The sequence below is a fragment of the Aplysia californica genome, unplaced genomic scaffold (assembly GCF_000002075.1).
Source record: "Aplysia californica isolate F4 #8 unplaced genomic scaffold, AplCal3.0 scaffold00256, whole genome shotgun sequence".
NCBI lineage: Eukaryota > Metazoa > Mollusca > Gastropoda > Aplysiida > Aplysiidae > Aplysia > Aplysia californica.
This window is the reverse complement of record NW_004797526.1, coordinates 647,015-660,656: the sequence shown is the minus strand read 5'-3', so window position 1 is coordinate 660,656 and position 13,642 is coordinate 647,015. Positions and strand designations below refer to the sequence as shown.

The window sequence follows — 13,642 nt, the reverse complement described above, 5'->3', positions numbered from 1 at the left end:
CCGGTTTCAACTTCTGTCTTACCAGTTTCGAAACTCCTCCACAAAAGATTTACAACAACAAAACAACAAGGCTCAGACTCAGAGAACTTGCTGTGTTGTTCATTGTTCACTTCCTGTGTCCCGTTGCCCATTACACAGCTCTTGCTCTTTGAAATTTTTGATGAATGCTTCAGTTCCTGAAATATTTTTACTTCCTTACTGGTATGCATCTTGAATAATGACTTTCAGGGTATTTTGTAAGTGAGTCAGGGTCACTTTCTCTTATCACTCCAGCTCGCAGATGCCTTGAACATTGTTGAGACTTGTAGTGGCAGTGGCAGTGGAAGAAAGATCAGATAGAATCTAGATCTAGATGTAGATCTAGAATCTAGATACATCTAGATCTATATCTAGATCTAGATCTAGATATAGATCTAGATCTAGATCTTTCTAGATCTAGATCTAGAATCTAGTAGAATCTACAATAACATGGTTGGCCCTTAAATTATTACGAAGTGATTATTCGGACTCGAGTCCGAATATGAAAAAATGTTATTCGGACTCTGATTCTTGTCCAGCATGACATCACTTCCGACTTCCTGTGACCCTTGAATCCGGCTTCCTGTCCTGCCTCACTCGTGACTCGCCTCAGGCTGGGTAGAGACCGGGATCACTTCGGGCAAAAAGGCGTTTTGTGCAGGAGCCGAGTTTTAATCTTATGATGAATTTGAGGCGGGCCTGAAAAGTTAGAGCGCTTCTAATAAATGTTTATTTATCAAGAGGTCATCAGAAGCTATTAATGATGGCTCGTTAGCATGTGTCGGGGTCGGATGGGCGGCCTGCACACGTGTGGATGTGTGCGTGTCGGGGAGGGTGGTGGGGGGCACTATCGGTCCGGGCTTTGAACGTCGCATAAGCGTCGGTCTTTTTCCCCCTGGCAACTTATAATTATTATAAGCTAGTCTTGACGTAGATCTACGTAATGAATACGTAATGAATTGTGCGCTGGTCTATGGAATCAAAAGTTGCCGTATGCTCAGCTCTACACAGCAACACAACTTTTCTGTATTTGAACGAATCGGTCTTTTTTTTTTTTTACACAGCTCATAATATGCCAGGTGGTCTGCTAATCTTCAATTTTACCTTTTTCTACAACAAAGAAAGTGGGAAACGGGGGGGGAGGCGTATCAATGAGGCGGCGGGCATTGGATCGGCAGATAAGGTGTGGGGGAAACTAAAAAATGGCGAAAAATTGGAAGCACTGAACATTAGATCTATAGAACGAAGACACTTCCTTTTTTCCGGACCCGAGTCCGAATAACATTTTATCATATTCGGACTCGAGTCCGAATAAGAAATTTTTTTATTCGGACTCGAGTCCGAATATTAAAAAATGTTATTCGGACTCGAGTCCGAATAACGACGGCCAAATTATTAACCCTCTTAACGCTAGAGATCTAAGCCATTTTTGGTAAATTTATAGAACGAAGTGTATACAGACCCGGTAACGGGGAACAAAGTCACGAAATATACAGACCCTGTAGGGGAACTCTTTTGTTACTTCGGAAAGTTTCAGCGCCCAGACCCGGTAGTGTGTGTGTGAGAGAGAGAGAGCAGGGGGAAGTGCTAGCAAAATGTATATGGCATGCCCCAGTTGGCAGGAGGGAACGAGAGAAAGATAGAGTAGGAAATAGGTGGGGAGAAAGAAAGAAAGGGGAGGGGGGGGGGCTGTCTTTTAAGGACTGAATATGCATTTTATGTTTTGATCCCTTTGTAGTTGCGAAACGCAGTGTAATAGCCTACCAGTAGTTTAAAGTCCGAATAGCAATGGGAGACTATTCGGACTCGAGTCTAGACCTCGCCGGAGACAAAAAAGTACGGTACAACAGGTGATTGCGCACATGCTGTGGAATTTGAGTCCAAATGGACCTCCAGCGGCTGTTCAGACTCGAGTCCGAATAGCCACTTCGATTTTCATGTCAGTGGTATCTTTTCTACATTCATGTCGGATCACGACCGGTGGTCGCGATGCGCGCGAAAGGGAGGTATGAGTCATTTTGACCAGTGGTCATGATGTCACTTGTTGGGAAAAAAAAGAAAGTCCTACATGTCATGTACACGCGTCTTGTTGGGCTTGCCACCATTACCGGTCAGTGAACCTGTGCTTTTGCATCACATTGTTCATTGTGAGTACCGGTTGGGGTCACCAAAGTTCATTCAAAGTCTGTGCGTTCCGGAATGGGGGAATTATTGTTTTTTTTTAAAAGGTACAGTCGGGGGAAGGCTGGAGTTGAAGGCAACACCAGGTGACAAAAACTGAACTTGGAATTCTAAACTGCCCGATTACCGTGTACGTGACACTGAGACTACGTGCCCGGTTGCCAGTTACCGTGTACGTAGACACTGAGGCTACGTGCCCGGTTACCATGTACGTAGACACCCCATTATGTAAATGCCTTAAGCTGCGTTCACACAGGAGTGGGTGCTATAGAAATGATCTAGATCTACATTATTACATGTATAATTACTATTGTTTATAAAAGGAAAAAAATTAGCTGTATTTTACGATTTGACTTAGTGTTAAAACAATACTATGACAGTTTTAAAACAGAAAATATCTGAAATAGATCTAAATACAGATTACCGGTGCATCGAAGGTTTCAAGAGAAAAATAGAACGGGATCTGATTTGATTGGAGCATAAAAGCTTATTTTGTATTAAGAGGTTGTTTCGAAAATCTCTCGTCAATTTTTTTGTTTTTTATAGACTAAACCTCATACACTTCTAGATCTTTGCATGAACCAAGTACCCGGTATCTTTAGAAGTGGTGGCTGTTCTTGATATTTGTGGCGTCGGTGGCCTAGTGGTTAGGCTCTCGGACTCGCAACTGTAAGGTCAGGGGCGCGACGTTGTGTCCTTGGGAAAGGCACTTTGTACAAATTTTCCTCACTTCACCCAGGTGGAAATTAAATGGGTACCTGGCTATAGACAGTGAACGATCTTCTCAGTTTGAAAGTGTTTGAGCGCGTGAAATCCACAGCTTGCACTGTATGCTTCCGCACAAGCCGAGAATGTTTCAGAGTGTTCTCAGAGGGTCTGCTGGGGGTAATAATGGTTGTAAAGCGCATAGAGCATGCTCTTGAACATATGGATATATGGGCTATATAAATGCAATTCTTACTATTATTTTTATTATATGTACTAAATTTGGTTAATTTTATGCCTTCATTTAAAAGTTATTACGAAAACCGAGGGTTCCGTTATTTTGTGTCACGCGTTATCATATATTATATTTGGTCGATAACTTTATTGTTAACGTACTCGTATGTTGTTACTAGTAAATGTTGTTAATAACATTTGATGAATTTGTATTGTGGGTCATGATTTTTTTTTAAAGGCTGTGCTGCTTTTATGCTGCCAGTACTCAAAATGTCATGTTTTTTATAAACTGAAAATGTTAAGCCCATATTAATGCGCCTGGGATGGGAAGGTTGAAATTTTTAGGCAGTTTACCTTGCAATTTTTTGCAATTTTTCTATTTTAAAAATTCGATTTTCCGCAGGGCCAGGTTTTAAATTATATCTAGATTCTAGTTCTACATATGGTTCGACAGATAAAATTGGGTGTAATTACTAATTTTGGGTAATCCCACACAAATGTTGAGTAGCCTATACTAAGATCTATATTTATAAGAAGTGACTATTTCTCCGAATGCTTGGGAAAATAAACCTGATCTCTATTTCTTGGACCGTCCGCAATCAAAATCTTGGAGGAAGTGGTTTAAAAATTTGTTTAAAGTTGTCCAAAAAGCAAAACATCCAGAATATTGATCTAGATCTAATCTAGAATCTAGATTCTATTTTGACCAAACCGGTTAAATCGTACTTGCTTTCTTCTCCCGAGAATTATTACAATGCCTATAAATATGGCCGGCTCTTTTTCTCCAAATGCTCGTGAAAATAAACTTGAACTCTATTTCTCCGAACGGTTTCCGTTCTCGAAATTTTTTTGTTATTTGCGAATGGAGTGACCAATGTGTGTGTGCGTGTGAGAGAAAGAGAGAGAGTGTGTGTGTGTGTGAGGGTGGGTGTGTTTGTGTGTAAGATGTGAACGGGGGTGCGAGGGAGGGCATAGAGGGATTTTAAAATTTATTTTTTTGTCTTAGCTTTAGGGGTGACTAAGTGCAAAATAGGTTACTGCCAAAGTCGAGAACTTTTGTTTCCTCACGGTGCCTTTTGAAAGCCTTTTCAAATGAAGTATAGACCAGGATTGAAGTATCTGAATATTTAGACATCTAAAAATCTCTAGCTCTAGAAATTGAATTCAATGCAAAAACATGCTTCTTCCCAGTCCTTGTAGAATGGCAGAATGATTCAAGATGATGCCGCACTCTCTCAAATAACAAAAAAATCTTGAGAATGGAAACCGTTCGGAAAAATCGAGATCAGGTTTATTTTCCCGAGTGTTCGGAGAAACAGTCACTTTTTATAATATAATATAGGCTACACAACATTTTTGCGGATTTACCCAAAATTGAAGTAGACTACTCGTCATCGGTATCTGTGCTTTATATCCGTCTTTCAGCAAAATAATGATTCATCATGTAAAAAGTATGGAAAGCCATGCATTTAAAAAGACATTTTTCTTTCACACCCTTAAGTTGGAGCTTCTCAAGAGAATTACCCCTTGTGCAATTGACATCATAAGGTGTGAATGAATGGTTTTCTGGCAGTTGTACAACATATGGGACAATATAGATGTGACTGAAGGGCACCAAGTGCACATTTCATGTCACTGATCTTACAACAGTGCAAAAATCTCTTGCAAAACATAGAAAGACTAGTCACAGTCCAGGCAGAAACGGGCTAAAACGCAAACTTCGGTCAACTGTCCAAGAGTACCAATTTAGCACCCGCTGAATTTGTTGTGGCCTGAAAAGTAAGCTTTGCCATCAAACAAAAGCATACAGGCCTATAGTGTCTTTCGTGTGTGAACCGAGACCCGTCTAATGTTGTCAGAACACATTTAAAGAAAGGACGAATGGAGAACAGTCACTATTCTCGGTTGTTTTTTTCTGTTGCAACTTTAAAATTTTTAAGCAGCCACCATTTGCTGTTATTCAGACTTTTGATCTTTTAAAAAAGTAGGGATACCATTGAAACCTCATGATACTCTTTTAAGCTTGTGTCGGTCATTACGTTGTATACGTTCCTTTCTGAAGGCAGATGAATATTGTAATATATATATTATGTATGAGCAGATCACTACCAAAATAAAGTCATGTACTCTGGATCTGGTGACCATTTTAGAAGACCATTTGAAGAGGTGAATGGCACAATATAATTTATGGACCAAAGTAACTGAAAAAGAAACAACTGATGGGGTGCAAGGGAAAGCGTATATAATAGTGGAGGTTGGTGGGGATCAGGTGTTGTTACATTCAACAAGTAATCGGCTTCTTCAATGTATACGAGAATTTTATGAAACACAAAGGTGCAAGGGAAAGCGTATATAATAGTGGAGGTTGGTGGGGATCAGGTGTTGTTACATTCAACAAGTAATCGGCTTCTTCAATGTATACGAGAATTTTATGAAACACAAAGGTGCAAGGGAAAGCGTATATAATAGTGGAGGTTGGTGGGGATCAGGTGTTGTTACATTCAACAAGTAATCGGCTTCTTCAATGTATACGAGAATTTTATGAAACACAAAAGGACATTGGGGGCTCTCGTGGCCTAGAGGTTAAGGTGTTGGCCTCTCATTCAAAGGTCCCGTGTTCGAATCCGGGTAGCGACCAAAAAATTTATTCTCTAAATTTGTCTCCTTTCACCTCATTTCCTGCTCTCTAGCAATGTTCTGTCGTCTGCTTTCGTCTCCTCTTTCTGCCCCCACCCCCTCACCTCCTTTGCCCCTTCCTCTGGGCTCCTGATTCTTTCTGCAGCCTTTCTACTGCTACTCCTTCTCTTCTTTTTACTGCTGTCTTTCAGCCACACCCCTGATCTTCTGGTAGGAAAAATCTACACCTAGCCTTCTTGGACAAAGGCGAAAAATCTCGGAGGGCCCGTGTGCATGTTGCGCACGTTAAAGATCCCTTGGTGTTCTAAAATCGATAAGAGTAGGCTTCGGCCGCCACCCGGGCAAAATTCAAAATTTCCTAACAACTGAAAATATATAGCTCATATGACCTTATGCAGTTGCGAGCGCCGTAAAACACTTTACGAAAACAAACCAAAAAAACCCAAAAGACATTGATGATGTCAGCCAGATGCAAATTGTCAAGGCAGCTTTTCAACTGATGAAAATCTACATTTGAAAAAGAAGTCTATCCCTTGACTCAGTGAATCTAATTGGAATTTTTGTTGAGAAGGAAACGGGCTAACTTGGTGGCCTCTTGGTGCTCTTTCTAGAAGCTGTCAGTATATGTAGGTCTACTACATGTCACATCTGAAAATAGCTGCCAACCGACAGAGGTCTGTGATTGCTCCCTTACATACTTACTAGTAGGACTTTGTGTATTTTTCCATTGCCACTTCTCCTCAAGAAGAGATACAGGCTGCACATACTAGGAGTCAGTGAAACCCAGTAGATACAGTCTGGACAGAAGCAGCTCAGCTCAGGGGAACAAATACTGTATTCTGGGAGGGAAGACAAGCACCATGTGGAAGGAGTTGGAATTATTTTGAGTTAGTATTGACAGAAGTCACTTTGAGGATGAGAACCACACGAGGAGAGGATCCTCATGGCTTCATTCACTACAAGGAGTAAGAGCATCAACATGAACATAGCTCAGATCTACGCCCCAACAAATGATGCTGCGGATGAAGACAAGGATGCTTTTTACAGCCAGCCCCAGGGGGTCATCGACAAACTACCAATCAAGAAAGGATGTCAACATCGTAATGGGAGATGCCAATGCCAAGATTGGTCAGGACAACGTAGGTTATGAGGGAATCAAGGGACAAAATGGCTTGGGACAAATGAATGAGAACAGTGAGTGATTTGCAAATATCTGTGCTTTCAACTGTTTTGTCATTGGAGGCTCTGCTTTTCCCCCACAAGGCTATTTGGGTATCACCAGATGGAGTGACGGAGATGCATTGGACCAAGGTCGAAGAAGTTCTTTACTTCAACGTGTCAAGAAACACTCAGTGAGAAGAAATTGGAGCTTAAGGATTGGATTAGCCAACGGTCATTGGATTTGATTAGGACTAGAAGACAATTGAAAACAGAGACCAAAATGCAAGTTGTACAAGGGGATCAAAAGCAAATGCATTGGAGCAGTGCAGGACAACAGCTAAAGATGTAAAGAGATCACTAAGAAAAGACAAGGAGGAATTCATGTACAGGCTGGCAGAGAGGGCAGAGGAGGCAGCATAAGGAGGGCGCATGTGAATCAGTTACCAGACTGCAAAGACTCTTGCTGGAAAATATGGGAAATCAGAAGCAACAGTGAAGGACCAAGAGGGAAAAAACATTTTTGGAAAGGAATTTCAGTCAGGACGATGGGTAGAGCATTGCAACAGTCTCCTGAACAGACTATCACCAAGTAACTCGCCATACATCTTGCCATCAAGAAATGAGTTACGATCTGCTGTGATGCTCCATCAAAACAAGAGATTATGGTTGCCATTAAGAAGCTGAACAATGGTAAAGCGGCTAGTCCTGATCCGATTCCAAATGAGGCCCTAAAAACGGATGCCAGTGTGAGGATAGACCTCCTTCTCCCATTGTTTACCAGGATCTGGAATGAGAATAAGTTCCCAAAGGATTGGAAAGAAGGACACCTTTTGAAACTTCCTAAAAAGGGGGGATCTCAGCAACTGCAGGACCTACCGAGGAATCTCTCTTCTCTCAATATCAGGTAAGGTCTTCAACAGAATCGTTCTACAGAGAATCAAGTCCACATCGGATCAAAGACTTTGGGATGAACAGGCTGGTTTTCAGAAAAATCGATCAACCACGGACCAGATTGGAACATAGTTGAACAGTCCCTGGAGTGGAACTCCCTGTTGATTGTCAACTTTCTTGACTATGAGAAGGCCTTTGACAGTATAGACCAAGCAACACTGTGGAAGATACTGAGACATCACGAAATCCCACAGAAGTTGGTGAACCTAATCAAGAACATGTACGAAGGGACAAGTTGAAGGGTTATACACGATGGCCAGCTCACTGACAGCTTTGACATGAAGACTGGGTTGAGACAGGGATGTTTGCTATCACCTTTCCTCTTTATCTTGGCAATCGACTGGCTGATGAAGGAAACCACCAGAGGACACAGAAACGGCATACATTGGACCTCACGGACACAGTTATTGGATGATCTGGATTTTACAGATGACTTGGCGCTTCTGTCGCACACTCAGGAACAGATGCAAGCCAAGACTACAATTTTATACAGTTTGTCACAGTCTGTTGGGTTGAGGATCCACCCCGGAGTTAAAAGTCCTAAAGATAGATGCACTACGAAAGGAGCAGGTCACAATAGAGGGCAATGCACTAGAAGACGTCGAATCCCTCTGCTTTCTTGGGAGTATAATTGACAGAGAGGGAGGAACGGGCGCTGAAATCAAGTCCCACTTTGGAAAGGAACAGACTGCATTTATGCATTTATTTCTTTGAATAGGATTTGGAGGACCAGGGATATCTCACTATGAACAAAGCTGAGGATTGTCAACTCAAATGTGAAGTCAGTCTTGTTGTATGGATGTGAGACATGGAACGCATCTCAGGCTTGCATAAAGAGGATCCAGGTTTTCTTGAACAAGCATCTAAGGAAGTTACTGAGTATCAAATGCACAGACGGGATCACCAACGAGGAAGTATTAAGAAGAATGAGACAGAGTCCAGTCAGAGATGAGGTGGGAAGAAGACGTTGGCGATGGATTGGGCACACTTTCAGGAAGTCAAGCAGCTGCGTAATGAGGAAAGTGTTAGATTGGAACCCACAGGGTAAAAGATCAAGGGGAAGACCATGTGGAACCTGGAGAAGAGTCTCGGAAAAGGATGTACAGAAAAGTGGGAAGGCATGGAGTGACATCGAGCAACTTGCCCAGCACAGGGAAAGGTGGAAAGTGTTTGTTCGTGGCCTATATCCTGATCCAGGGTGAGAAGGGCAATGATGATTATGACTTCTCTTCAAGGCTTCTTGTGAACTCTCTCTCTCTCTCTCTCTCTCTCTCTCTCTCTCTCTCTCTCTCTCTCTCTCTCTCTCTCTCTCTCTCTCTCTCTCCATCCCTCTCTCTCTCTCTCTCTCTCTCTCCATCTCTTTATCTCTCTCTCTCTGTCTCTCCCTCCCTCTTCTATCTCTTTCTCGCTCCCTCCCTCCTTCCTCTATCTCTCTCTTTCTCCTTCCTCTATCTCTCTCTTTCTCCTTCCTCTCTCTTTCTCTCTATCCTTTCTCTCTCTCTCTCTCTCTCTCTCTCTCTCTCTCTCTCTCTCTCTCTCTCTCCACTTCCTATTTGAAAACTAAAATATGAAGTTTCAATAGGAATACATGATCTTTTTCTTAGAATCTCACTCTTTAACTGGTTTTCTGCAGGTTAAAGGAGTATACATTGACTGTGGCAGAAGGTTGAAGAGACAAATGGGACACCATGGCATCTGGTCAGCGGACAGACTTTTCATCCCAAGTTGAAGCTGCCATCATAAATAATCAGGCTGATGTTCTTGAAAACCTCCTACAACAGGTACGCTCCAAACACCACCCTCCCAGAGTAATAAAGTTCAGTTTAACATGATTCAGCATTTGGTATTGATCACTACGTTTTGAGTTTTCTCTGTAGTGGACATGTGCATATATTTGTTTGTTTTCATGGGTACCAATAATGCAGGTTTATATTTAGTATCAAACAAATTTTTTTCCTGTATCTACTCATTGATATGGGATTTTGTAAATATGGTTCTGCAAAAGAATAGTTGAAAGCATGCACTGTGTTGTAATGTTGAAAATAAGCTCTGCAAAAAAAATACTGTCAAACCTGTGTAAAACGGCCACCCATTGTGAAGGAGAAAGGTGGATTTCTTAGGCAGGACTGATCAAAATGAAGAAAGTTAATCATTCTCTTCTGAGGTCCAAACCCGTGCTGATCCTAGGCTTTAGACTGCCGTAAGGCTAATTCAAAAGGGTTTTTGTTTTCTTTTGAAAAGGGGGGTGGGCAGTGCAAGAAGTGTTTTTTGTGTTGTTATTTTGTTCTTTGGTTAGCTTTCTTTTTGTTGCTGATTTTGTGCAAGGGTAAAATAAACTAAATATTATGTAAGTAAGACAATGAAGACTGAGTGCCATGGTAAAACAAACGCACGGGCCGCCACCACTCAGAGAACGAGGGACGTTTCTGTCACAAGTTCACGTCAATGTCCATTGTTACTTTGTTACAGATTAGCTAAACAAAACAGTGGCCAGCCACTTCACATTTGATTTGTGCATGAGTTGTGGGGGGTGGGGGGCTTATAGGTTATGACAGATCACACGCTTCCCTCTCCAGCAGTTGAAAATTTATTGTTAGGCCTACCCATTGGTCAACTTGGGTAAACATTCATTGGAGGGACTAACAATAACGACAGGTGAATGAATTATGACGGCCAGTCCACAGCGTGAGGGGCCGATTCAGAATTTATGTTAAAGTGTCGGGCGATGAGTGACCACGCCTGGCCGCCTGAGGCAGGTAAATTTGACCGTGGGTTGATAAAATAAGGTGGCCGGGGCTGCGTTGTACGGGTGACCATTTTGCACCGTTAAATTATATAGTAAAAACACGAGGAGGAAATGGAAAGTGGCCATATTATACAGGTGGCCGTCATGGCTGGTTCGGCTGTAGTTGAAAGTATGTACTGTGTCATGATCTTACTCTTTTCACGATGTTGTGTATCCATTTTCCTTTCAGGCTGATGTCAACATGTGCCTGAACAATCGTAGGGACTCGCCTTTGTTTCTTGCTGTGAAGCTGAGTCGCAGGGCTGTAGTAAGAACCTTGCTGTCTTCCCCTGGCTGTGACCTTGGCCATCAAAACATCAACTACTATTCTCCCCTGGATTTGGCACTTGTGAGTCACACTGTATGAAAAACGGTCAACAGTTTTTTAAAAAGTATTAATGAGGAAAAGTACAATAAAAACAATTGTGTTGATACGTTCAAGAATGCGCTTTCCCGTTTGACCGGGTATATATTGAAGTGAAAGGTGGCTTGAACTAGGAGGGGTTTACTTTTACTTTTAAAAGCTGTCATCATGACAAGCTGCTTTTGGTGATACATTATTCCTATAAAGTAATTTTTGTTAGCCAAATCAAATCGTCCTGTCGAACCATGTCATTAATTTCTCTCTGAAAAATTTAGACCTTATTCATCAGACATAGTTTTGAACTGCAATATAGATTATCGCTCATAAAACTCTGCCAAATATTAACACATTGCAGAAGTGGATTGAAATGTATAAATGTGCTGCTATGCTACATTGTGTCCAATCTACTTTTGGTAGGACATTAGACTTCTTTACAGCCCATACAGGGCCAACAGTGAAATCTCAGATATTTTAAAACTCTTATTCCGTAGTGAGATACGCAACCTACGCACATTGCAAGGTGGACTTATTTCTATAGATCTGAAATTGTCTCTTGCAAAACTCTAGTAACAAATAGTGTGTATTCCTTTTCTTTGCTTAAAGTTTGTCTACAGGCAGGATCATTTATTTCCAGGTCATGGTGTATGACAACCAAAAAGAGCCGAGACAGAGTGCATGCTGGGATATACTCGAGCTTCTTTTAGAAGCTGGAGCAGAGCCAGCTTGTCCCGATGCAATGCTGTATGTGGTTCGAACAGCGCTTAAGTTGAATGATGACCAGTTCATACTACGTCTTATCTGCACCCTTATTGACTGCTCCACCTCCCTAGACATGCACACATTGCTTCTGGTCAAGCTCCACCGCAACCAGCCCTTGTATTCTGGCTCAAACAGTGATGAGTTCCTTCTCCGTGCATCGGACTTCACCATGAAACTTATTAAAGCTCATCACAAAGATGCTTTGTCACGCATCATCTCTTGTTTCCCGTACTATTTCGACTCACACTGGGAGTCGAGAGAGGGAAAGGAGAGTCTTTTTATCAAACTTGTCGTCTACGTCACTATTTTCGGCTGGAAGTGGAAAGATCAGGCCGATCTGAGCTACATGGCTCGGGTGAGCCCTGACCTAGCACAGTGGTGCTATCAGCTGCCGCGGGCTGTTCCTTCCCTAACCCATGCATGCCGCCTCGCCCTTTCCAGCAGCCCTTATTCCCGCCAGTTCATCATTCCATCTAGGATTCCACACATCCTGTTGAACTACTTAAATTTCTCAGATATAGACTCACTGTTACCATTTAAGCCTAGTTTTGACTTCAGCAGTATCCAACTATAACTAAAAGGTGTGGGAATGACAAACTATCTTTAGAGTAAAAATAGAAATATGTGTGGGGCGGGTTATAAACACTTATAAAGCTGCTGGGTTAGATCTTAAAAAACTGTTGTCTCTCAATTTCCATAAAAAATCTTATGTAGAAACCTGTTCGAAAAAAAAAACAACCCCAGATTATTTCACTAAAGGAGAATGTGTGCTCAATTTTATGGAATTTTACCTTGAATTCTATATGCATCAATGTATAAATACCGAAGCTAATTAATCAATACCAGAAAACTGTTGCTTTGATCTTCTTCATCCTTGAATTTTTGAAACTGTGATTCCGTCCTTTTAGACAAAGGAATTAGCTCAGGAGAGTGACATACCATTTTTTGTTCTGGCTTTAAACAATGTTACTACAATTTTATCCTTGAAATTTTGTTATCTAATTAGTTGATTAGGCTAAATTTGATTGTTTAAAGCTGTCAATTTAGCAATCTAAATCAGATCAGTCTATGAAGCCACAAAAATATAGAATGCTTTTAAGGTCTCATCTGTGCGCAAGTCCGCTATACATGTTAAAAAGACTTATCCGAAATATTTATTGTTTACTTTTTTCTTTTTATTCTTATATTTTCAATACCTCTGTGCACACTTTTGCCTAACATTTTGTTTTGAGTAAAATATCAAAGAGCTCTGTGATGACAAAGTGTAGTTACTTAATGATCACGGATTTTTTAAATTTTAAAATAATTTTTTTGTATCCTTATGTTCACTATTGTGGATTTTGTGAAAGTGCTGGCGATTTCTATGTATAATGATTATTCTGAATAGGATGCGAAGTATTTGGTACCAGACATGATTCACTGTAATGGTATTTTCATTTTTTATGAGTTTCAAAAATGCTGTTCCACAGGGGAAATAATTTTGAAAGCTTATGTGAGTTTGTACCTAACAGTTAACAGTGATACGATGCCGATATAAGACAATTTTAGATCCACACATTTGTCACTCATATTGATCATGATATCGACTTTCACTCATCTTTTAAGCAAGGAAGCTTTAAGTACTAAGTGGGCAAAGTTCTTAATCACAGGCATACACAATATGTTTATCTTGTATTACTCCCCCCCCCATAATGATCTGTGATGATTTTCTTTAACCACTCCCTACTTTAGTCTTTAGTATTCACACTGTTCGTTTAAGCTTTTCCAAAATATCTTTTGCTTCATTGTTTAAGTAAGTTGCTTTCTTTTGTGAACTTTTAAGATGTGTTTTTACTCATGATTTTCAT

The 13,642-nt window shown here is 41.0% G+C and overlaps 1 protein-coding gene across 1 annotated transcript; it reads left to right on the top strand.

The window, feature by feature from the left end:
* The first annotated feature begins 18 nt into the window (after positions 1–18).
* On the top strand, positions 19–13,026 carry LOC101848978. The gene is made up of 4 exons (XM_005100692.3): positions 19–201; positions 9,521–9,668; positions 10,863–11,021; positions 11,671–13,026. Exons 2-4 carry the CDS (start codon positions 9,576–9,578, stop codon positions 12,367–12,369), a joined length of 951 nt encoding a protein of 316 aa, XP_005100749.1. The 5' UTR covers positions 19–201; positions 9,521–9,575; the 3' UTR covers positions 12,370–13,026.
* The last annotated feature ends 616 nt before the right edge of the window (positions 13,027–13,642 follow it).